General features: G+C 35.0%; 1 protein-coding gene across 1 annotated transcript in view; it reads left to right on the top strand.

The window, feature by feature from the left end:
• Positions 1–475: 475 nt before the first annotated feature.
• LOC128552561 (uncharacterized) overlaps positions 476–27,458 on the top strand; it is a gene marked incomplete at its 5' end in the record, with an annotated part of 41,079 nt that continues 14,096 nt past the window's right edge. Inside the window, 9 exons of the mRNA XM_053533614.1 lie at positions 476–526; positions 1,584–1,658; positions 2,584–2,727; positions 5,226–5,411; positions 5,587–5,631; positions 14,415–14,531; positions 21,655–21,783; positions 22,991–23,119; positions 24,055–24,135. Of these exons, the coding sequence (XP_053389589.1) occupies positions 476–526; positions 1,584–1,658; positions 2,584–2,727; positions 5,226–5,411; positions 5,587–5,631; positions 14,415–14,531; positions 21,655–21,783; positions 22,991–23,119; positions 24,055–24,135 (957 nt within the window). The remainder of the gene's footprint in view (positions 527–1,583; positions 1,659–2,583; positions 2,728–5,225; positions 5,412–5,586; positions 5,632–14,414; positions 14,532–21,654; positions 21,784–22,990; positions 23,120–24,054; positions 24,136–27,458) is intronic.

The following is a 27,458-nucleotide window of genomic DNA, read 5'->3' as shown; positions in this document are numbered from 1 at the left end:
TTTTATCTGTACTATGTTTAAATGAACTGTTTTGCTCTAATCTAGATGTTGAATGTATGTCACAATATAACAGGTACCTAGTATATCTGGTAATTACTATCTGCTCAAACTAGGCTGCTTTGAGTTGGTGTATGTTTGACTAGCATTATTACGGTGCGGCTTAATGCCATAAGTTTTCAGAATGGTAGTCCAGACCTTGAGATCTATATGACAAAGGCATTGTAAAGACTAGCTGTTATCAAATGTTAAAAAAATCCAGGTAATTTGTGTTTGGGCTATGAAATGAGTCCTTTCAAATCTGTAACAGAAGAAAACGAAAAGGCATTAATGAACAAACATATTAATATTTTGTAATCAAATATGTGTTGTGCATTTATTGTCTGAAATATAAATACTACTATAGTGAATAGGAAAATCGACGTTTTTTTTTCTTGCTAACATGTATGTATACATTTAGACTTTTTTATTATTTCAGAGAAAAGAAGTCAGGTGAAGGTAACACGGGTACACCATCAAAAGATAAAAGGTAACATATTTGTTTATTATGGTGCTTGAAAACCTGTGTGTATAAAATATAATATTATGTTAAAAGGATGAATGTACTTCGATGAACACGTGTACGTCCACCAAATTGTTCAGTATCAGTGTCACAGTCGCTAATTTTTTGCTCAGGGAACCCTCGCAGTGGGGTAATTTGTATGTGAATTTTGTACGGTCGATGTTTGGTTTTGGAGTGCTAAATTCTTCCGAGAAGTTTTTTTCTTAGGTTTTTCCTTAGAAAATCTTGAATATATGGATTAAAATGAACTCTAAAGACTTGATCAATGAACATAGACTGTTTAAAAAGCACAACTCTTAAAATCTTGTTTTAGATTCAAATTTTGCTCAAATGGCATAAATATCCGTCCGCGTTGATTATTCAGTTGATTCAGTTTTGTTATATTTAAACTTTTTTCTGGTCCTCTGGGATCATGGGATCCATTCAATAGATGTGTAATTGGGTCCCGCTTGAGCCGGTTTTGGGGGCGTGAGAGGTGTTGCACATTTTATTACCTCTCATGTACAGACTCGATCAAACCAAGTCTGCTATTATTCTTTTTGTTGGTTGCATTTTGTGCTTCCAAGGGATCTTTTTACAGATTTTATTGATACATATCGTTAAAATGATCCATTTGAATTAAGTCGCACGCCTGTGGAGGGAATCATAAACTGCAGTGAAGTCGTTCCGAAAATAAACACTGGCCATATATTCATTAAACAGATGCACTGAGTTGTCGAACTGAGCTTGATGCAGGATAACATATGTTATGTTTACTTTAATGAATTAAAAGAAAAGTAGCAGAAAATCTACATATAATGAAAAACACGGATGAAATAATGCACGGAGGGGCACCTCGGGTCTGTAAAAAGTCGCAATATGACCTATGTCGGTGCGACGTTAAACCCAACAAAATTAATAAATATAATTTCATTTCATTTCAAGTTTATTATGTTATAGCTGTAGACACCCCAGGGAAAAGTTGCAAATATCTGTCCTTGATTTGCAGTATATAAATACGTGTAACTGTGCATCATTGTTTCAGGATAAGTCCGTCTGATGTTGGAAACTCTGCGATATCAAAACCTAATCTTCCCAAGGCAAGTCCAGATGCAGCGAAGTAAGTTTAATGTGATGATATGCACATAATTTAATAGTGGTATGTGATATGTGGAACGAAATAAAAGCTAAACACTTAATAAAATGCTCTCAAACTGAAGAAATACAAAGTTTAAAACATATGTGATCAAATAACTTCACATTTTCCATAAATGGCATACATTTCTGATAGTTCAATGCCATTTCAAGCGTAAAAGTAGAACCAACTTACATTTTCAGGTCATTGTTTTGAGCTCTAACTGTTATAATTCTTGTCAAATCTACTTTAGTTACGGGTCAATTCTGTTTGTAGCTAATAAAAAATAATTACAGTTACTACGCTTTTAAGCAAGATTACAAACTGAACTTTTTGCATTCTTGCAGATTTTGATAAGTTTGCATTTGTCAAAAGTACAGCATGCAATAACTTAAGAGCAAAATCGTGGCCTATGTATTTGTTTTGTTTGCCGACGTCAAAACAAATGAACAAGATTTTAGAAATATCTGTCTTTGAGAAGGAAGTTCTTTGATGTACTTTTAAATAGGTGTTAAAGAAAAAACATAATTATCAAAACGATTTCATTTTGGTAAGAAATCATAAAAAATAGTTTTTAAAATATGTAAGGAAAACATATTTATTTTACTCCTGTAGTCTGTTACTTTTGTGCGTTCTTGTGTAGCTTTGTGGATAGCTTACAAGCGGAGAGAGGAAATTTCCTGCATAGAGGGATATCTGACCCTCTATATAGTTTGACTTTTTTCAATTATTCGTACTTTCATGACTAAGAAATAGCTCGGTATTTTTTACTGTACTAATGTTTATTTGATTTAAGACCGTCTGTTTAGTAAGCCCATTTTGCTTGCAGTCATCGAAAAAATTTCACGAACTCAAACATATATGTGGTCTTAAGCTACTTTTACTGCAGACTTTATTTGATATTTAATAGGCATTCGGACATGGACAGACCGGTAGTATCATATAACCAAAAACGTCTTACGAACGATGACAAAAAAGAAGATAAACGTCAAGAGGAAACCGTAGAGGACAAGCTCAGACAATCACTGGAAAATAACGAACAACTTTTAAAACGGTAAGTAACTAGGCATTATTTTGTAGTTGTATTCTATTGCTTTGGCAAACTGACTTTTAGTCTCATCAATGTTCTGAATGTTCATTTCTTCATGTACGTCACTGCGGAATATTCCAAAATAATAAACTGGTTAATTTAATGTTTTACCCTTAATCACTCACTACTGTTTCATACAATGAAAGTCAAAAAAATACTATCCTTTCAATGGTTTTCATTCAAAAATCGCACAAGGCAGTGTCCCATATGCCTAGGCGTTTTGTCCGATGAATCGCTGTCGATTGATGCTGCTGCAGTATCATAAAGGCTGGAAAGTATACATTATTCACCAAATTTCAGTATTTTGTTTCATTTTATTTAGACAGTGACTCTGACGTTGATGTAGTTTGTAAATGGTGCTGTCTAATTATCCTACTACTTTCGTCGTTCTGAGGTGTAGAACGAGAGATTTTCTTCTATTGTATAATTTATTTTCTAAGTCGTTGGAGTAGTTAAGGTTTTCGAAATAGATTGATGAAAGCCAGTGCTAAGCTATAAGAGAGGTCGTCGTTTTTCTTTTCAAGTTTTTACTGACGATGCACAGTTTAAATCACTTGAGTATGAAGTGCTTGTAGCGAGTGTTTAGGATCAATGGATTTGCGTCATCTGTTCGTCCATCCATCGTCAGTGTAAGGATCAGCTTCTGCTTAATCAGTGAGCCAATATTGACAGAGTTTCCCGAGAATACTTCTTTGTTAGTGCCCTTTTAGATTCGGAATATAAGTTGGGTCACACATGCAGAGTTTTGGTTGCAATTGCTGCCGAATTTAAATAGAGAAAAGCTTAAATAAAGTGTTTTGGCGGATATGTTTCACGCATGACTCCTTGTCAATCTTGTTACCTGATTGAGCTGTGAGCAATTTTGTATGCTTGTAAGCTTATCTATAGCCGCCACATGTAACACATAAGGGAGACTCCTCCCCCAGAGACTGATAGTGACGTTAGTGGAAGGATAGCGCAAGATAAAAAAGATGCTCCAATCCCAGAAGCTTCCTAGGTTCTTTAGCGTGCTAGGTGAAAAACCCTTTCATGAGACTCTTATACCAATTTTAGTAATTGTAGTTTAGGCTCGAGTCCATGACTCATCTCGTGATTGATCTGTAGCCATTTTGGCTGTTATATCATGTATTAGTTTCTTTTCGTGGAAGATACCATTTTAGATAACATTGCCTCTCTATCTCTATCGGTGGATGGTGCCGCAGTGTATATAACAGGCTAAATCATATTCAGAAAACAAACGTATATATATATAGGAGGAAACGAGCCACATTAAGCCAGTATTCAACAGTTTTAAATCTATGTAGAAGTAATATTAGGAGAAACTCAAATTTAGAAATATAATGCTAAGTTCAGCAAAATGTATAGCTTAAGTCAGTCGAAAGTTTAAAGGCGAAATTGATATGTTGACCTGTAACCTTTTTTATTTCAATTTTATATCAATGAAATGGTTTGAGAAAATCCCTTGAAAATACGATAACGGTAGTGGATTAAATCGGCAATGTGTATTACGATGACTTCCTCGTTGAAATACGCAAACAATAATTCAACTCTGAGAACTCCTCAGTCTTGGTTGCGTGCAACTATATCTCCTGTGATCAACAAAGATCGTTCATAAGTATTACAGAATCTAACTTTTAAAGATTTTTACGAGTAGACATAATGTGTTAGAGTAGCAATATTGAAAAGTAATGAGGAACAAATGCAATGTGCTTTGTTATTTATTCTTATTGCTATCTTACATATTGACATCATGAATATAATGATTTTGAAATTTCATCTTACATTTGTATACGTCAATGTTTTATGTCCGTCGTTCTGTCCGTTCATCCGTCGTCTATAATTTCTTAAAAGAACATCTCCTTCTAAACCATCAACCTAATTACAGTCAAACTTCATGGTAAAGTACTACATTGGTTGTCCCCTTTCAGATTCGCTCTATGCAGAATTCTGAATGCTTTCAAATTTGCAATTAAACGAAAATCAAATAAAAGATCCCTGGTCGGAAACCGCTGGAACGATTTAAAAATAATTTCACAGTTCCTTTGGGTAGCACCCAGTAAAGTTCATTCATCTCAATATGTTTCGTAAAATAACGCGAACGCCTTGATCCGATTTTAAGAAAGTTTTACGATTCTTGTGTGACCATTTACCAAGATATTTCTCTGATAGGTAAAAAAAAACAAGAGAAAAAACGCGGCCGTTAAAGCTTGTACATTAACTTTAAATCTGCAAGTCAGTTTTTAAAGTTATTTGTCAGAAATGTTTCTTGTTATACCTGTAGGAGTTGTGGAAGTATTATGGTCCTCTCGGTTTTTGTTGTCGTCATTGTGTATTTATTTTATTCATTTTTTTTTCGATGTATATACCAATGCATACAAGTTTGCTGTAGGGGTTTGATTTAGTTTATATAGGACATAGCTTTACGTTAGACTTATTAGTGCTTCCATAATTGTCTTTATTAGCTGCAATGATATTCAGAAAGAATACGAAAATGTTAAAAAGGATTATGCAGAAATGGAGAGGAAGTTCGAGTCTATTTCAAAAGAAAAAGAAGACCTACTGGTGACGAATAATACGGTCACAAAAGAGAGGGACGAAACGATTCAGGCATACAAGGAATTAGGGGGAAAAGATATCGATAATCAAGGGTAAGGCTTTAAAATGTTACTGTTAGTATATTTCATTTTTATAAAAATGTAATTCAACATAATTAAATAACAAGTAATTCTAAATTTCTTAATTATTCCTAAATTTGTAGTTCAAATAAATTCATTTGAAGAAAGGCATTCATAATTGTGTACATTCTTTTGATTTATATTGCAGGACGATATTAGAACTGAAAACAAACGTGTCAGACATTCAAAAAAGGTATGACTGTACAACCAGGTTTTTTCCAACATAAAAGTTATTCGCATATGAGTCTGCTTCTGGCGTTTGTTACTATCAGTTACATAATGGTTTCCTATTCAAACGAAAGCCCGTAACTAAAACGTTAGATTCTCAACTTGGCTAGAATCTTGCTTGTCTAGCAGAGAAGAAAAGCATGAGCTGCTGACAAAACTTACCTAAATTGTGTACCGTTAAACAAAATAGTAAAATCATAATGAAATCTCTATCTACATTTGGATTTGTAGATACGGTCTAGTTTACCATACTTTAACATTGTTGTTGTATACAAACTTTTTTTCTGGATCCAACAAGTTTATGGACGTGCTGTTAATACAAGTTCTTTTTTTATTTTCAAATTCTGTGCCAGGGTGGTATATGTATTTCTACATAGGTGAATATCTGTTATCTGTGTCTTGTTTCTTCCATAGCAGTATCTTTTTGCAGTATATTAAGTTTCCATTCAATCCATAATTTGTTTCGCTTATGTTTACACACTACCTTTCATAAGCATAAATCATTTTTAATAAAATCTAATAAAACTGTTGACATAGGTAACTTTTTGCTACATATATGTTTACACATTTATAAGAAAATGCCAAATATACATCACGTGGGTAATTAGTTCTATTTTAACACGTAAACGACATCCGTTAAAACACAATTTCCTGTCGATTAACCTATCGTGAAAAACGTACCTAGTAAATCACTTATTAACAATTTTAAGCATTTCTTTTATATTTCCTAAATTATTAAGACGGTTCTGATTAACTACATTATAATTCAGTTAGTTGATGTCTATAACTAATTAGTTGACATGTGGAAATATATCCTTTTTTTCTCGCTTGCTATATTAAGAAAATAGGGCATTTTCTTGCTCTCAATTCAAGATGTGACTGCAAAATGATAAAATGCAGTGATAATAAATGAGGGTGTAATCAAATAGCCATACTGATAATATTATTAAAAACCATAAACTGAGTTGATACAAGCACTCGCACCAAATAGCAACACATTATGCCCAATCATTACGAAGGTATGGCTACGGAAGGACAAAATGTGCAGTATTTGATTGATTAAGGACAGAAACTCTGGCCATACTTAATTGATTCTTTGCAAATAAATGCTGATTTTGAGAAAATAAACATGATGTGATATCACGTGACTAGTTGGTAGTGCAAACATGTTTGATAAAGTTACAAAATGTTTTACTTGTCAAATGTCCAGTTACACTCGGCACACATTTGTAAGCAAAATCTGCCGAAACTCTCGATGAAAAACTACACTGTCATTTTGTCATCCGCGAAATTTAACATAAAAATAGATGCACGGATACACAGGTGCAACCGCAGGTGAGTACAGATAAAGCAAATCAATTTTGCGATCAAACAGACACGTGAACCACGTTCAGTAGTAATAAAAAAATGAAACCGACTGGATGTACATTCGACTCATCTTATATTGAAGACAATAGCATTGTCCCTGAAAACAAGTTTGTTGTAATGCACACTGATGAAATACTTAAACTTGACGTACTCTGTGGTATGATAGCATTAACGGTGTACCGACAGTAGAGAAAATAATCATAAAGTTGCCAAACCGGAAACGGAAATAAAAGTAACCAGCTTCAAATGAAAACACTGTAGTACAAACGGATTGACCAAGAGGCGAGAAATCGCAGAAATAGCTTGTTTTCGGAGGAAATAAGAAAATTTATGATGCCGAGAACTGAGAAAATGTACTATTTTTAAATCAACGCCTAGGAAATAAAACTTCACAAATCTATGAGGAGGAAGTTCACTGAATCGGCGCTCCTAAATGAGATAATAGTAGGCATATCATATGCAGATTCAATGAAAGAATGTATGTTTAATATTCTTGCAAAATCACTCCTCCTTAAAGGAACTCAGTATGGAATAAATAGGAATAACCCCCAAAGGATTGTCAAAGCTAGATCCAGGCTCTGGCCTATCTATAAAGAAAGAAAGGAACTCACAAGAAAAAGGGGAAAATCTACATAGACTTCCCAGTCTCAAAGTCAAAAACATCGAGTAAAGCAGGATGAATTCCAGGTCTGGAGGGAGATAATGCAGATGTCACAATAAACCAAGCTCAGTGATAAACCGGAAGTGATTCAAACCAAGCTGAAACAGACACGCACAACAAACTCACATGATAGATCCTAATTCCAAGAAAATAAGTTTGTAAATTTACTTGAATATTCTTATTTGCTTTAAGTTTGACTTTCCTGAAAAAAATTAACTTACTTAAGTAAATAAAACAATAATTTTGTGAAATCGTGGCCAGAGTGCTGAAGAACATTGAAACAACTTGAGGTTGCTGCTTTTAGCTGTGAAAAGAGAATGCTCATATATTTTTTTCTCAGAAAAAGAATGATGTTTTACCCATAAATTTAACTAACAATATCCAGAGCATGCATAAACTTCGACATTGAAAATGAAGAAGAACGAAATAAACCATCTGACGAACATCCTGACAGTGGCAAGGACTACAGTGTTTCACACACCAGGATATTGGGGATCGGGGGATCACATAAAATACGATGAACAAATAGCAGTTCAGTGAGTGTGACTACCGTTGGTACGAGATGCCCGCTACAGGACTGATAAATAGTTGGATGGGCGGACAGACACTCTGACAATGCCAGAAATATATTCCGACGCATTTTCGCGGGGGACAATGATGAATATTGCGATGAGAGTAAAAGTATGCTTGGACAGACCTAAAACTGAATTGCATTATGATTTGACCTGAATCAACTGTATTGTATTGCCTACATCAGAATTAATAGTTTAATTGTGCCCGTTATCATTTCTATTCAATAGCTATAGCATGGAGATGTTCAAGTTCATATTACAACAGATTTTAACATTTGATGCCCCAATATATTTTGCTTCTTTTTTACAATGTCGTCCATTTACATCCGCTACTTCGAACGGCATTTTATAATTTTTGGTTGAGGGTTTATCCTGCTACCAAAGATAAAGTGTATTTTCGACAATCATAACATCTTTATTTTATTCCGAATCACACTCAAAGGATGTTCATGTGCTACACAAAATAGTCCCATTCATGAACAATGCGGATGAATTATCAATGAACCTGTATCCACTCACACTGACCATTTAGATTATGAAAGATCTGTCAGTGATAAGGTATTCCAGCCCATAGTTACATCACAAGCTGGGTCAGGCAGAGTCTGGCATTTAAACAGAAAATAAATCTACCAAAATACCCGCAGCCATCAGACATTTCAAGGCTTTGATTGTCGTTGTTTCCATGTCTCGATTTGCCGCCCCCGCCAGAATGACAAAACGAGAAATGCAGCGTGACAGAACGGAGGTCTGACACAGTTGTACAGGTCTAAACTGCGCCTTAAAACTGTCTCCTTTCTTTATGATGCGGATATTTAAACAACAAAAAAGCACAATACTGTTCTTTCGCATACGCCATTACGACACTTTTGATCTATCGTTGTGTCATTCTTTTGCCACTGCCACAACGACGGAACGAAGCGTTATTGAACACAAATGAAGGAAAGCGCTATAGGATTTTCAAGGTATAATTAGCTTTTAACCAGATTTTAGGGTTGTGTACATGTAGTACTCTCAAAATAAATTGTTTTTCCGGCTGTTCATCCGTCCATGCATGCGTGCGTCTGTCCGACCAAAATTGAAAATGTTTATCATTTATTAAGTATTTAACGAATATCACCAAACCTCACATAATAACTAATTAGCACAATGTCATGACATTTGCTCACTGTCAGTATCCCCTTGACTAAGTTAAGACAGAATTGATTTGTTTGAAAAACAAAGAAAATGCTTTTCAAAAAATACTTAAACTAGAATCACCAAACCTCACATAATAATAAATTAGCACATGACCTTAGCTCACGCATTGTATTATTTCCTTGACCTAGTAAAGACAGAGTCTTTCCCCTAGATTTAGTTTAAAAAATGAAAATGCTTATAATTAAAAAAAATGTTAACTAGAATCTCCACTCCCTCATATAATAATTGAGGTGCACGTGACCTTTGTTTAAATGTTGTATTATCCCCCTTGACCTAGTAAAAGCAGATATTTTCCTCTTTATTTCGTAAAAATGGGATTTTCAAACTATATTAAGGTAAGCTGTTGGTGAACATTTATGAAACTTTACATAAATATAGATGATGTGATGCATGCGCAGTTTCTTAAGGATCACTTCGTTAACTTCGGAGTTATCAAGAGGGAAATACACGGCTTGGTTGAGCCTTATTGCCATAGTGGCACACCTAGTGTCATAACTACCCATGGGCTTATCCCGGGTCCATTATGAAACTATGTACGCCGTTATGGCAGCCGTTTATTGACTATTTATTATATACCTTCGTTAACACGGGGGACATTGATATAATTATGATTTTTTAATAATTGCAACTTTATTGCCATTCGATTCTTTTAAAGTTCGTAAACTCTCAAAAATACACTTCAAGAAACCTAATTCAAATATAGAAAAGTTTTTTCCTGTTGATTATGTAAAAGATAAGAACCAAAAAGCCATTGCACGGCTTTTGTGTAGTAAAACTTGTGTGTATCTGGAAATCAGTATCTTTCAAAATGGAGTCATCTCATTCACAAAACAACCTATTCGGTGATGTATATAAATTCGCTGAATTTGATTGTTTTCACATATGTTAACTAGCTCTGTATACGTTTACTGGAAAGTAACAGAAAGACAGAACGACAAAACAATATTTGGTATTTATTGTCCTGTCGTCCTGACTTTGTTGCTGGGTCGGAGGAACAATCAAAAGGCACGACAAGGACAATAAATAAGGGTATGAGAAAGAGCTAGCCTTTTTCGTTGTTTTTATTCGTTGTTTTGTTCTCTTTGTGCCAGTCATAATGACTGAACGACTGTTTAAATTTGCCCTTCCGGTGTGTACATAGGTATCGCTTTTTACTTCGTTATGTCAGGCTGCATTTCCCGTTATATCTTGTGACAGCAAGACCAGACAACGAAACAAACAGCGGTGGCGGGGTCGGGGGTGGGAAAGGCGCTGGCCTGGGGAGGGGGAGGGGATGGGGGGGGGGGGGGGGGCAAAATGTCGAGACGAAAAAAAAAACGATTAAGTATTGCGACAAAAAATGACAGAAATCGTCCTCCATAGATATCGTCTTTATATGACCCCAATATACTCGTTTATAAGGAAAATGCTCAAAATGATTGGCTCACTGAATTTTACTAATTGACTGTTCTCGCTCCACAATGATAATGATACACTCAGTTAGAAGACAGCAAGAAACAGATTTTGTGTTTGATCGTCCATTCCAGGACGTCAAAGGGTAGTGTCACGTCAGCAAGCCAGTCATATTGTCCTTCCCATCTACGATATAGCTTTTCAAACAGCAACACAGACCAGCTAGGAAGCAAGAGGATTTATCAACAGCGCATTAGACGCTCTACCGTGCGACAATCCAAGATAGATGTTGAAGTTTTTACTCTTAACGAATAGTTTTGACACCAGAGAGGCGACATAACCGTAAGTTGTGGTGTGGTCGGCATCTGCGTTGGACGCAAAATCAATGGAAAAGTGTTCTTATCACTGATAAGACTTTCAAGGTTTTGTATGGATACAGGCATAAGGAGGGGGTCTCCGTGGCCAAGTGGTTATGATCGCTGACTTCAAATCATTTGCCCCTCATCAATGTGGGTGCGAACCGCACTCGGAGCGTTGAATTCTTCATGTGAGGATGCCAGCCATCCAGCTGGCTTAAGGAAAGTCGGTGGTTCTATCCAGGTGTCCACTCGTGATGAAATAATGCACGGAGGTGCAACTGGGGTCTTCCTCCACCATTAAAGCTGGAAAGTCGCCATATGACCTATGATGTGTCGGTGCGAAACCAAAAACAGGCGTAAGGATTAGCGCCGGTGTTACATGGATTGCAGCGTGAGACAGCGTGCATGTTTCAAAAGACGGTAGTGTAATGCAGCGGGCCATTCGTCATGGCACCGCAAAACACCCCTGACAGTGGTTGGGAGAGCTCTGACTACTTGACGATGCGTTTACGGAACTTGAAATAGGATGCAGGGTTGTGCCAAATTATTTTAAGAAATAATTAATTAATTACAATTATTTTGGCAATCTACTCAATTAAATTACAATTAATTACTTAGTTTTGGGGACAAATAATTAATTAATTACAATTATTCAGGACAAATAATTAATTATCATTAATTAATCAGCAGTGGCATCAATAAGCACATACATAGATTTTAGCAAAGAGCACTTTGATATACATTTTAGTTTCTTTCTCAGAATAACTGCAAATAGGCATGCACGTACATTCAGACTTTAGCAAAGAGCACTTTAATATACATTTTAGTTTCTTCCTCAAAATTATTGTCATTCAGTATATTAGATCTGTCTCAAACTGCTTTATTGCATTTTATCACCATAAAAGCCTCAAAGTTTTTATCTGTTATTTTGCACCGGACTGGGCGAAAAACCTTGCCTGCAATAGAATAGAGAAAAGTGAAAACTTCACAGGTCGCTTAACACGACAAAAATGAAAATGTTGCAGGCTCGGTTTGATTGAGCCTGTTCATGGACGGTAGTGGACATGCATGCTACCGTCCACGCCCTCTAGCCCCGGGTTGCGCAGAACTCAACATTTACAAATGCTAAAAGTACAAAGAAACAATTTAGAGACATCCGCAGATGTATTCAAACGGCGGTGAACATGGAACCTTCAATGATACACGTGTTGAGGGGTGTAATTCCATGAAGAATGAAGAGCGGCGTTTGGTCCCCAGATAAAGTAAAAGGTTTGCCCCAAACGAGAAAACAGTGGGCAGAAATAAACAAACTGGAATTTACTATAATATATATAGAAGGGGATCTGAGGTTATGGAGCCTGCGTATCACAGGAGCTGTCAAAAGACAAAATTAAAAAGCAGGCACCATATCCAAAGGGTGATTAAACAATATCCAAGGCTATGAAAGCGGGAGTATTGGAACCAACCAGGCCGAAATGGTCATGTTGAGAAACTAAACAGTACCAATAACACGACATAAAAGTCGTGCTGAACGATCTGAGAAGATCGAAATATAACAGCCCTGACTGAATGTACGGGGAGACTTTTTACGACCGCCACACGGCACAAACAACGCTGCTGTGATAATAACATAGAGAAAAGTGAAAACTTCACAGGTCGCTCAACACGACAAAAATGAAAGTGTTGCAGGCTCGGTTTGATTGAGCCTGTTCATGGACGGTAGTGGACATGCATGCTACCGTCCAGGCCCTCTAGCCCCGGGTTAAAACAGTCTTTCAACTGGTACAGACGATGCTGGAAGTGCTAAGTAATTAGCGGCCATTTTAACAGTGAAAGCAACCTCTTTTGATTAATGAGCAAAACTGTAAAGGGTCAGAATTGTAGGATTCACATTCTTCTGCAAGATATTTGTCAAACTTTGACAAGTGTCCAGATGTGTGCCTTCTGTATGATGGAGCTGTTGCTATAACACTGAATATGCTACTGGAGCAAACTAGATTAATAATGTGCTACCTACATGTTGGCCTGTGTTTATGAAGTGAAACTTCTATATTCACTCAAAAATAACTCTTCAGTAAAAAGAACATTAATATTGGCAAACAGTATTTACTGGACAAAACTTGTTGCCCAGATTTTTTTCAATAGATTAAGGCCAGAGGGAATTATTATCATTAATAGATTATTTTATAAAACAGAGTTTGTGTTGCAACCATAATTAAAGTTATTTCAGACCAGAAATGAACCACTACATGTGATGAAAGAATACAAAAGGTGTTGACACCTTGTTATTTACAGCACAATAGGTGTAAACAATAACTAATTTAGTGTGAAATTTCACCTCTGCACTAATAGATGAGGCAAAATAATTAAAATAATTAGATTTAATTGACAATTATTCGTCAAATTTGAGTCAGTAATTAATAAATTACAATTACGTTTATTGAGTTGTTTTTCAAATTTGTTAATTATTTATAATTAATTAAATTATAATAATAATTAGCCACAAGCCTGTTAGAAAGTTGTGACCATCATGACGTCACGTTGATAGTGTCACGTTCAGCCAGAATAAAATCTGAGTTCCTTGGTCGAAACAACATTCTTCAGCATTTACGCCAGATCTATTGAGAATTTATAGTACCAGCTCTGCTTGCGAGAGTACAACGGACGTCACAGCAAAAAGGCGCAGTTAGTGCAGGCACTGATAGACGTGTACAAGTACAGGATACAGCATCTTATCTGCAGATTGAGGCGGTGATGCTAACCTGTAGTAGATGAAATCTGCAGACACACTCGTTACTGACTTTAGTGAAAATTAAGTTTTACCTGTTCTTCACATAGACATTACCATTCAGCTCAAAATGAAGTATAAAATCACTTGCACTTTCATGAAATATTTGTTGTAAACTCCTTTATCATATTTCAGTTTTTACATACAAAAGTAGAGCAGTCTATAGAGACAAACTATTGTTTCATTGATCGTGTGCCTGTAATAATCCTTTTTAATACCTACAGAAAACAACATGCAATTTTGATTTAAAACAAAAATAAGAAATTCAGACAGAGTTATTAAACGCAAAAATTCAAAAGATGACAATATGGATGTCCGGCTTAAATCATACAGATACATGTATAAACGAGTCAGAGTATCAGTGTTCAGTTCCAATGACATAACATTTGCAATGAATATTTTCTTAAATAGATATAATGATATGGAAAATTGCAAGTCTAAGGTAGAAAACCAGTTAACAGAAGAACAGAAGTCATGGAGGCAAGAAAAATGTAGACACAAAAATGAAATAGAAAAAGCAAATAAGGCGTAAGTTGTATTATCTTCCCATCATAAGTACTATTTACTATATTTTTTATGTAGTTTTGATTTATATATATATATATATATATATTCCTTTACTATAACACAAATTTTATGCATATTTCTTAGTAAATATGAAATAAATATAAATTATTTATTCAGTTACATTTTTATATTATGAAAATGTTCACATACTAAAAGACAATAAGAACCATGTTTTCAATGATGTACATTCTGACCTATATTATCACATATTTGATTTTAGATGAATTAATTCAATCAGTTTGGAGAAAAAAGGGAACATATACTGTGTCTAGGTAACCTACTGATGGACGTTCATGAAGCTTTACAAATGTAGAGGCTGTGGTGCATGCGCAGTTTCATATAGATTACTTTATTAACTTCAGAGTTATGGTTCTTGAATTATTATAAATTTAACCTAACTAAGTAATCCATTGATGGATCTTTATGAAATTTAAAGTAATATAGTTCACTATAGGGCGGAAGTGCATGGATCTCTTGAATAATTTCACTATACCCGCACAAAACGAAGTTTGCGGGGTGGGGGTATATAGGAGTGAGCTTGTCGGTCGGTCGGTCGGTTGGTCGGTCGGTCCGTTGGTTTTGCATGGTTTCCGGATGATAACTCAAGAAAGGCTTGACCAATTTTAAATAATTTTTGGTACACAGGTGTAACATCAGAAAATACAGGTCAAGTTCGAATTTGGGGTCAGTAGGTCAATGGTCAAGGTCACAGTGACCCTGAACAGTTAAACGGTTTCCGGATTATAACTTGAGAATGCTTGGGCCTAGGATCATAAATTTTGGTACACAGGTGTAACATCATGAAATGCAGGTTAAGTTCTACTTTAAGTTTTGTAGGTCAAAGGTCAAGGTCACAGGGACTCGGAACAGTTAAATGTTTTCCGGATGATAACTTGAGAACGCTTGGGCCTAGGATCATAAATTTTAGTCTACAGGTATAACATCATAAAATGCAGGTCAAGTTCGACTTTGAGGTCTGTAGGTCAAAGGTCAAGGTCACAGTGACTCGGAACAGTTAAATGGTTTCCGGATGATAACTTGAGAATGCTTAGGCCTAGGATCATGAAAATTGATAGGGAGGTTGGTTATGACTAGCAGATGATCCCTAATGATTTTGAGGTCAGCAGGTCTCAGGTCAAGGTCACAGTGACCCGGAACATTTAAACAGTTTCCAGACAATAACTTCAGAATGCTTGGGACTAGGATCAGGAAACTTAATCTGGATGTTGGTCATGTCAAGCAGATGACCCGTATTGATTTTGAGTTCCAATGGTCAAAGGACATTTAAACCTTTTACAGACAATAACTTGAGAACGCTTGGGCGGAGGATCATGAAACTTCATAGGGAGGTTGATCATGACTAGCAGATGACCTCTATTGATTTTATGGTCAGTAGGTCAAAGGTCAAGCAAGTTCGGCTTTGACATTGGCTTAGTTCTGTGACAAGGCCATATTGTGGGTGTATAATTCGTCACTCCTGTGACAACTCTAGTTATTATTGCTCTTTGAAATTCTTTAAGTTCATGCAATCCTTTTCGCGCTTTAACGTGCCTTTAAGTAATTAAACAGGAAGTAGATCGTCTGAATTATTCTTATAAATTTGCAAAAGATTTGTTTAGCAAATACTAAGTAACAGTAAAATGTAAGTTGTTCATGATATTTTCCATCAGAAATTGGTAATCTTACCCCGATGCAAATGCCAAGGTCCAAGAGTAAGTATTTACCGGTAATCATTGATGTAAGGTTGTCTATGTAAAATATTTATCCATTGTGTTCCAGTCACATTTGCTTAATAAGAGAAACAAGGTTTTGTTTATAGTTTTTCAACGTTTCACAAGAAACGTGGTTGAACTGCCCTAGTGAAGTTCTGGTCTAGATTACAAAACCGTTCTGACTGGCTGATATGAAAATGTATGTCAGTCGTCGGTTAGTTTAAACATATTGTATTTCAAACATATGTGCATACTACAATTTACAATATTGTTATCATACATGCTGAAAAAGGATTAGATCGGAAAGCTAAGCTTATAAAGGTCTTCTCCTATATGGGATAACTTACAGTAAATTTTGCAGTATTACATAATTTGTTTGAAATGTGTTATCGAACAAAAATTTATTTGATATGCATTGATTCGAAAAATGACACGAAACATTAGTATCAAGTTAGGACAAAGTTTTGAAAAGGAGTCGAAATTAGAAAATAGAAGTTTATTGTAATATTTATAACATTAAAAATTAAAGAAAGTTTATGCATATTAAGAAGATTCCGTCCGCTAATATGATATGCATAGACAAATAATAATATAAATAGTGAAGTTAAAGGCGTCCAATGGAAATGAGAGGAAAACGAAATAAATGTATGAGGTTTGGTTTGGATTGATGAAGGTTTGGAGCAAAATGGAATGTTTCTTAATGTAGTTAATCTCATGGAAAACGTTTTGAACTGCTAGGAATATACTGTTATTAATGTCATCGCTAAGATTCTGGTCACCATACAGGAAAGTGTGCAGAGTGACAGTGCAGAAGCTGGAGGTTGTTTAAAGGAGTCTTCTATCGTTGTACTCTTGACATTCAAAGAAGAAATGATGATTGCTCTCAATGCTTCCGCACTGACAAAGGGGTGAAGGATAGATGTTTTTCTTGTAGAGATGTTGGTTGAGAGAACTACACGCAGTACGCAGCCGCGCATTATAAATTTGCCGTTTCTGGAGGTTTAGAGAATGCAAAAAGGGCATAGATAGGACAGTGATATCGTTGATTCTGGTCAAGTATTGGTTCTCCGACCCCAGAAGTTACAACATGGTGACTACACGAAACGAGAAAGAGATCAAGTAAAGAGGAAGAGAACTGTGTGAAGTGGGTTGGCTCTGTAATGAGTTGGTCGAGATTGAACTGTTGGCAGATAGAAACAAGTTTGCGACACAAGTTCGGATTGGAGGGATTGGAATTAAAATCGCCAGTTACAATAAAGTCTGTTATATTTGTGTCGAGTGTCAATCTAAGTGATTCTTCAGTCAGGGTAGTGTAATGTATATCTGCATTCTGAGGACGATAGAAGACTCCGATGAGAATTCGCTTGGAGTGAGAAGGCTTTACTTCTACCCAAAGGCACTCTAGACCTCTGAGCTCGAGGTCAGGCCGTCGCTTGTAATACAGAGTATTTTTTTAGATAAACGGTTACTCCCCCATGACTGTCTCCGTTCTATCTTTTCTTTCTGGAATATGAAAGTTTGGAATCTTTATATCGTCATTGGAAGTGATAGAGTTTAGCCATGTTTCAGAGAATGCTAAGATGTCAAAAGAGTTAAATTCAGCCCCAAAATATCGACTTTGTACATTGTAGTGTAAAACAGACAGGCTGTTACCTCTTGTCATGAGCTTGAATAATATCTGAGACATGGACGATGTAGAGGAGCAAGTAGAGCTGTGGGATATAATGAAGATGGACCGGAATTTGGATTGATATCTCCGGCCGTATCAAGTAGGAAAATAAGCCATGTACTGCACACTGTTAGTTCCAAACATATAAGAATTGATTTGGTTAGAAGAATATTTTGAATACAATTAATACCTTGAATGGCACGTTTGTGTGGATAGCTAATTCGATGTCTAACTTTAATCTGTACTTGAGTGTATAAGGAGTAAGTATAGAAACTGTTTGAAATGGTAAAGATTAGTATCGTGGCATGTAAGAGTAATGTGAATTTCCACGGGCATATATAAGACTGCATGATCGACGTGGAAGAAGTGTATTTCATTATGTTACTGATGTATTAACATCAAGAGCCATGTAACCAAGATCATGCAAATATGCGAAGTGTACATTGTCCAGTTTCTACCGTTCATACAAAACCAAACCAAAAAACGAAACAAATGGTAGAGGGAAAACGAGAAAGAAGAGAAGTTCAAAAAGAAAAGAAACTGGAAATGCATAATGGAAGTTGAGCGCAATGATATAAAAATGAGGAAGTGAAATATGAAGTTAACTAACGTGTGAAGCATTATTTCGAAAGAAACTATAAAGAGCATTCTTAATCAAATAAATGTATATGATTCCGTATTGTTTTGGAGATTTTTCCGAGAAGATATACAAAATATAATTTTCGTAAAAGTTTTGATACAGTAAATATCATTGCTAAAAGACCTGAATCAAGTTAATAGTATCTCTTATTCAGATAGACGAAGTATATGATTCCGTATTGTTTCGAAAAATATTTCCAAGAAGTTGTACAAATTATTAGTTTTCATAAAAGTTTAGCTACATTAAATATCATTGCTAAAAAACTTTGGAACATAAAAATAGTACCTTAGTTACAGTCTGATAAACAAATCATAAACCTAGTGCAATGAACATGTTTATATAGACAATATTTATATGACTGTTTAGAAAAACCTTTTTATTGGAATTTGATTTAAAGTGATATGTCATAGTACACTAAACATATGTATACAGACATATATATATAAAACTGATACATATTTAGAGATACAATCCAAAGCTACAAATACATGCCGCCACAATGAATGTTGGTCATGAGACATGCTATTGTATCACTGATGCGAGACCAAGACAGTCACTGAGCAGTAGTATACTGCGCACAGTCATTTTTAGTAACCGAATGATTGTTTGAATTTAGATAGAGCATTGCTGCTTTCAATCCGGTGTGTCCGCATATTGTTGTCTTCTATAATAATTATTCCGTCTGATGTCTGCACACTGTTAATGCTCTTAGATTTAACAAGATTTCGAGCATCAAAAAATATATTGCTTCTTTCGCGCGTCAAATCTTCATTAATGAAGATACCAGAATAATCCGTTGCTTTAAGTTTGGATTTCTTCATGAACAGTTTTTGCCTAGCTCTATACGTACTAAATTTGACGACGATGTCTCTAGGGCGAGACGGGGTGGGTCTACCGTTGGTGATCGCCTCGGCATAGGTTTTAGGTCTTCCCACACGATTACTTCTATCGATCTCGTCGATGGACATGTTAACACCAAGGTCCTTCGCTAGTGTTAAGATTTTATGGTCAGTGTCTTCCCCTATCTCCTCATGAAATCCAGACACCCTCAAACTGTTTCATCGACTGTACTGTTCAGCTGCGTCGAATTTTAGTTCGAGTGAAGCAACTCTGGCCCTCAGGATCGAATTCTCTTCCTCGAGTTTGTTTATTTTCAGGGTAACGTGAGTCATTACTTCCTGTATGACGGAAGCCACTTGGACACTAAGTCTGCTTTCGTACGTATTCGAGAATATTTTTTCGAGCATTTCACTAATTTGAATAAAGTCAGATTCCCCTAATTTTCGTGATCTGCTGTGATATAATGGTTTAAAGAATCCATTATACCAAATACTTCTTAGGCATTCTTTTCAGATAGCTTTTCGGTCAATAATAAGTCATGTACTTTAAGAATATATTTCGCATTCATTTTCACACTTAGCTTTACGGTTTAGAATTTAGTCCTGTGCATTAAATGACAGGTTACATTACATCGCCCAGTTAATGCATTGTCCAGCGATGCATGTTTCAAAACTACTAATTGTTTTGACAACTGACTAACTGGTTAAATGACAGGGTAATTATAAACACCCGGTCTTTTGATCACGCCGCATGACTCAAGTCACGAATAATTTCTTTCATAAGCAGAAGTTTTGAGACAAAACTTCAGTATCATTCTGGTACTCAGTAGGGATATATGCGTACGTTCGATACTCGCAAAATGAATTAGTTAGATTAGGACCGAGACAATCAACGATGAAGTATTAATGTTAAAGTGTAAAGATCATTTGAAATAACAGTGTTTATGTTAGAGAATTATGAAGAAAGACATTGATGTTTATATATTATCGTAGCATATAGTACAATATTAAATGGTAGTTATTATATAGAACAGAGTTGTTGTTGTTGTAGTTAGTAGACTAAGGGTGAACCTTAGTAACTGTTACATCACACTGCTGCCCAGAGTCGTCGTTGTCCTGTTCATCGGTAGACGCTATTAAGGATCCGGCTTTACATTTTTAAGTCATTTTGGTCATTGGGAGAAGACAAGTTTCTCTTCCTTACAAGTTTCTCAATTAGTAGGGTAGCGTCAGTCATTATTGTTCCGTTACTTTAATGTGCAGTATACGAAATGTCCACACTAATATATATAGTCGGCCAAATATCTTGAAATCTCCAGACCGTGACACAGGTAAGAAAAATCAGATGATTCACTTAAAAATGCAGTTTTCTCAAAATTAACAATAGGAAAATGTCACTTTGGCAATTCTTCATCAAGAATGATACCTCCTAATAGTTTTTATTTATTTCCATTGCACTCACACTCGCAAAAGTTACAGAATTTTAATTTCTTCCTTCCACGAAATGGCCATCAACCTGCCATAACAGGGGAGATTACTTGACGATTACTCGTCGGTTAACATCACGTGTACGCTAAAATGTTTATATGTAGCATAAATGTGCAATATGAATAAAATAAACAGTATAGACGTATACCAATGTATGACTTCAAATTCAAAATTATATCTAAGATGAATTTCATTTATCATTTCGACATTTATTGTCAGACTTTTTGAGAATATTTTGCATTTTGTTTCTGTTTGTTTACCTTTCGCCTAACATGTGCACATTGCTGTGACATCAAGACCTGATATTCATTAGGGAAGTTAACGCAAGTTTTTTTTCTGTAACGTTAACGAAAGCATAAAATATGTGGAGTATCTCTTGCTATATGAAATATTGAGACAATGTGACTGGTACACGATTGAAGATAAATTACCGTTTGTTCAATATGCTGGACACCCATTAACCGAACTGTGCGTTTTAGGTGAGAAATGTACAATTGAAATGGGTTAGTGCACATTCTCGTTTATGACCATGATTCTTAAAAAGTACCTAGGGGTAGTGTATAAATTGTACAGAGGCATTTTCATTCAGGTCTGGTGCCAGAGATTCAGACGGAGTAATTAAATGCTAGTATACAAAAGGCAAAATTATGGCTTTCCGGCGTAAAATGATACAGGTACCTATAAAACGAGTCAGCGAATCAGTGTTTAAGTCATAATGATTTATTCTCTTTAATAGATATAATGAAGTGACAAAGCAGTTAAAAGAAGAACGGAAGTCGTGGACGCAAGAAAAAAGTAATCTGCAAAAAGAGCATGATGATGAAAGTAAAAAGCACAAAAAGGAAATTGATAAGTTAAATAAGGCGTAAGTTTTATTATCTTCTTTGAATTGTGTATTACAGTAAAGTACTGGTTACTATATCTTTTTATTATATACCTATATAAATTCTGTAAACAATCGGCTTGTATTTCACAATTAAATATGAACAGACATACACAAATTCCGGACTGTACCTTTTAAATTCCGTATTATACCTTCCGTATTGTATGCTACAGAACTATTTTTATTAATATGCATGACCCGACACATTTCTATAAATAGCGCACATAAAAACTTCACTAAGTTCCAATTAATATTGATAAAAATTGAAGATTTCGTTCAAGAACAAAACAAGAATCAAAATGGTAAAGGTATATAATAAAAAGGTCATTATAACAGTAGCTACATCTGGGACTTTATATTCGGCTCTCGTGGAATTTGCAAGGTCGGATCACACTCGGCTTGCGGCCTCGTGAGATCCGATCTGGCAAAATCCACCCGAGCCGAATACTGCATCCCAGATCAAGCTACTGTTATAATAACCCAATTAGATTTAGTTTTAATGAATATAACAGACTATTCAATACAGATTCCGGATACGGAAACACAGATTTTATGCTATAATTAAAGAGTACATGTCCTTGTTAATAATTTCAATCATATGACTGACTTGTAAATCTTGATATCCTAATCCACAACATGTACGTGGGATACTTGTTTTCATGGTTCAATGTTTGGAAACTTTAAAAGTTTTGATGACGAAATCATAAATTGAAAAGCTAGTGCAGAAATATGTTTACTTCGAATTGTAAGGATCTTTTCTAGTATTCATGTATATGTAAACCCTGCCTTCAACGCGCACATTTAACATAATGCCCAATTGATGCTTAATGCATTGTGTGCTTTATTTGGCAGGGTTTACACAGGCATAAACAACATGACTCGTAAAATAACAGAAGATGTTTATTGTTATACTCTCTAATTTAATTCATTGAAGAATTGGCAGTCTTAACCAGAAAGTGGCAGATAAAGACCGTTTATGACCATGATTCTTAAAGAGTACCTAGGGGTAGTGTATTAATTGTACAGAGGCATTTTCATTCAGGTCTGGTGCCAGAGATTCAGACGGAGTAATTAAATGCTAGTATACAAAAGGCAAAATTATGGCTTTCCGGCGTAAAATCATACAGGTACCTATAAAACGAGTCAGCGAATCAGTGTTTAAGTCATAATGATTTATTCTCTTTAATAGATATAATGAAGTGACAAAGCAGTTAAAAGAAGAACGGAAGTCGTGGACGCAAGAAAAAAGTAATCTGCAAAAAAAGCATGATGATGAAAGTAAAAAGGACAAAAAGGAAATTGATAAGGCAAATAAGGCGTAAGTTTTATTATCTTCTTTGAATTGTGTATTACAGTAAAGTACTGGTTACTATATCTTTTTATTATATACCTATATAAATTCTGTAAACAATCGGCTTGTATTTCACAATTAAATATGAACAGACAGACACAAATTCCGGACTGTACCTTTTAAATTCCGTATTATACCTTCCGTATTGTATGCTACCGGACTATTTTCATTAATATGCATGACCCGACACATTTCTATGAATAGCGCACATAAAAACTTCACTAAGTTCCAATTAATATCGATAAAAATTGAAGATTTCGTTCAAGAACAAAACAAGAATCAAAATGGTAAAGGTATGTAATAAAAAGGTCATTATAACAATAGCTACATCTGGGACTTTATATTCGGCTCTCGTGAAATTTGCAAGGTCGGATCACACTCGGCTTGCGGCCTCGATCTGGCAAAATCCACTCGAGCCGAATACTGCATCCCAGATCAAGCTACTGTTATAATAACCCAATTAGATTTAGTTTTAATGAATATAACAGACTATTCAATACAGATTCCGGATACGGAAACACAGATTTTATGCTATAATTAGAGTACATGTCCTTATTAATAATTTCAATCATATGACTTGTAAATCTTGATATCCTAATCCACAACATGTACGTGGGATACTTGTTTTCGTGGTTCAATGTTTGGAAACTTTAAAAGTTTTGATGATGAAATCATAAATTGAAAAGCTAGTGCAGAAATATATTTACTTTGAGTTGTAAGGATCTTTTCTAGTATTCATGTATATGTAAACCCTGCCTTTAACGCGCACATTTAACATAATGCCCAATTGATGCTTAATGCATTGTGTGCTTTATTTGGCAGGGTTTACACAGGCATAAACAACATGACTCGTAAAATAACAGAAGATGTTTATTGTTATACTCTAATTTAATTCATTGAAGAATTGGCAGTCTTAACCAGAAAGTGGCAGATAAAGAGGAAGAACTTAAGAAAAAGAAGAATTTTATGGAGAAGCTCATACGGTAAATAGTTTTACTTTCTGACTCTTCCGATTGGTCTTCATAGAGGGAAAATATATTCGTACAAGTCCAAAAATATAACCTTTGTTTTTGAGAAATCATTAAAATAAACATCTGCTAATGTCAAATATATACAGGTATATTTTATAATTTTGTGCATCTGTGTAGATATGTTTTTAAGTATATTTGCCACCCTGCTAGCAGAATAGACGAAACTGTGTCTCAGAAATACACGAAAACGGTTGAAAACAATGATGTATGTCTAAATAGAAAAAATGTACAATATAGCACATTTACATCCTAAGTGGAGTATTTCTGTTAAAAATTCGTTATTTCAAGATTGATCAATATGCAGAATGTAAGCATGTTTATCTTTGTGTACGTCGTGCTCATTGTGTGCCATTAGAATCGCTAGATGTCCGTCTTCCACAATTTGCTTTATTGAACTTCTTCTCGTGAACCGCAAACTTAGCCAGAAACATCCAGACATCGAGATCTCCATGGTTCTGTTTGACTAATCCACATAGCCGCCATAGCTAAAAATAGTAAAAAAAAAATGAAAATCTTCCAGTCTTAAGCCACAGGACCCAGAGCGTAGACACTTCGTATGTAGCATTGTCTTGTGGTCCTATATAAGGATTTATTTCAATTTATTTATTTATTTGGGTTTTACGGCGCACCAACACAGCATAGGTTATATGGCGCCAAACAGGACTCCAAATTTTGGTTTCACATCTCATTTACATCGAAATAAAAACATGAGGTATGGAATCAAAATTTGCATAGATTTATTTCAAAGCATGCCCCTCAGGTCAAAATTGTCTTCGCCTGGGGTTAAACATGTTAACCGCAGACATCTTGGATAAAGTGTTATTGTCTTAAGAGCTTAGATGTTTGGCATGTAGCACTGCATGGTCGTTAGCATTTAATCTTGCCCCTAAGGCCAAATTTGACACAGGCCTGGGATTCACTTCTTTACGAAGACATATTGGAAAAATCTAAATAATCTTTTTGCCTAAAATCCCTAGAGACCCTGAGCTATGATAGATAAGTATGTGTAGCATTTGGTAGTGGCGCTGTACCAAGTCTGTTCAGATCATTCATCTTGGGTCGAAATTGACGTATACAGAAAACTAAATTAAAGAATATTTTTGTCTAAAACTGTAATGCTTTGAGATATTTGGTAAGTAAACGTTGTCTACTAATGCTTTTCAAAACGTGTTAAAATCTGGGTCAAAATTTGCTACGTCCTGTTGTCATTTGTTTTATTTAGCCATATCTAGAAACAAAAGTAAAATAAGTCAGACATACTAGCCCGAATTTCATGCATTTTGTGGTTTTAGGTCAAAATTACTATAATAGAATCACTAGTCTCTTACTGAAATTTTTTGCTGTCAAATCATTGTTATTTCAGCCGTAAGATATTATGATATCTACACCATACATTGATGACGTAATATCATATGTTACATGGATTGCGTAAAATCACGAATGTTTGCTTTTCATAAATTATAGCTAAAAATCACCAATAAGTAACAACCCATTTGAGTCAGTTGAGCAATACAGGGAAATTATGGCTCTTTTGCTATATAACAACAGCTGCTTCCTCTTACAATCTTGTATTTGATATAACGTGATAAACGTCCTGAAGATTCATAGAAGAAAATCACGCATTCTAGCCCAATTTTAATCTTAAGGAATTACTACAGTATTCTATATTAATTTCTTTTAAATATTTTAAAACGTCAATGGCACTTATTGTTTTCATAAAATCAGTAATGTATTTACCCAAAAATATCTAACCTGTACAAGTACTGCCGTAAGATCAAAGATATGCAGTGATAAAAGTTATGACCTGCAAAGTATAGAAGACACTCACAGAAGCTTCACGGGTTCTTTAACGTGCCAGGTGTAAAGCACACATAAATAGGACTCTTATCCCAATGTTAGTAATTTTTAGTTGGAGGAGCATGTGCTCAAACTCACGATTCTTGGTTTCAGTGTTCAGTCAGATAGTGTTTCCACTTGAACATTGTGTTCTGAAATCATACAGAACTTATTACACTCCTGTCAATACATAATTTCATGCGTTAAAACAATTCAAATCGGATGAATTATCAGTCAATTCCGTAACCGCTACTACATCCATTGAAATCATTTTATTTTTAATGATAAAATCAGTGTTTCCAACGGTTACATCACTGACTATAGCTACAATCAAGCTTGCCGATTAATGTATGTTTCTGATTCTGATTATTCTGATTCAGGTCGTACATAGTTAATCTTAGCTTTGGGCAGATCAGTATAAACATGTTCATTTTTTAAAGGTAAACTAGGCATGATATTGCTACAATGAACTATAAAATACATATATTATCGTATGCGTACATATTGACCTGTTTAACCGATTGTGTCACATAATTAGTAATTAGTTGTTAATATTTGTATATATCAGCGTTAAATTTGTTCCTAATTGATAGCTCAAAATAATTCAATAAACTAAGTGCACTTTTAATAACACAGTCGTTATATACAAAACTCATGTACGAAAATTAAGACATGTTTGCAGCCGTAAAACATCTGTAAAAGAGAGATTGTTTAATCAAATTACATGTATAACATTCCTGAAAATTCATGTCTCCAAATTACAGTTGTAAATATTTTTGAAGAGAAACATATTAAATATTGTCAGTCCTCTTTAATGCATTTTAGCGGGATGCATCTAAATATTGGAATTTTAATTGTTATAGAGAAAGTGTAACTAATTTGAAATCTCAAATAGATGTAAAACAAGTTTATTAAAGTTTTTCATTTTAACTGCTGTTTTTTTTCTAATTTTTCCTTTTGTAACATTTTTACACGTGTATCCGACTTGCATAGATCAAACTGTTTAACAGTCATTATACAGCCGCAAAGTGAAATCTACAACTGTAAGATCAATGTTTTCATATAAAAGCTACAGATGTAAACTTAAATAGCATTGAATGTGATATTTAACAAAAAATCAGGTCTTAATAGCGTAAAACTTCTAACAGGATCGCAATATTAATAAAATTGAAATATTTGTTATTGTGTTGTTAGCTCACCTGAGCCAAAGGCTCAGAGTGAGCTATTGTGATCGCTCACCGTCCGGCGTCCGTCGTCCGTCCGTCCGTCCACACTTTCTTTTAAACAACATCTCCTTCAAACCATCAGGCCAATTTTGATGAAACTTCACAGGGATGATTCTTGGATTGTCTTCTTTAAAAATTATTCAAAAAATTGAATTTCGTTCAGAACTCTGGTTGCCATGGCAACCGAAAGGAAAGACTTTAAAAATCTTTTTG

The sequence above is a fragment of the Mercenaria mercenaria genome, unplaced genomic scaffold, assembly GCF_021730395.1.
Source record: "Mercenaria mercenaria strain notata unplaced genomic scaffold, MADL_Memer_1 contig_2911, whole genome shotgun sequence".
In the NCBI taxonomy this organism is placed as follows: domain Eukaryota; kingdom Metazoa; phylum Mollusca; class Bivalvia; order Venerida; family Veneridae; genus Mercenaria; species Mercenaria mercenaria.
This window is presented reverse-complemented; position numbering and strand designations above follow the sequence as displayed.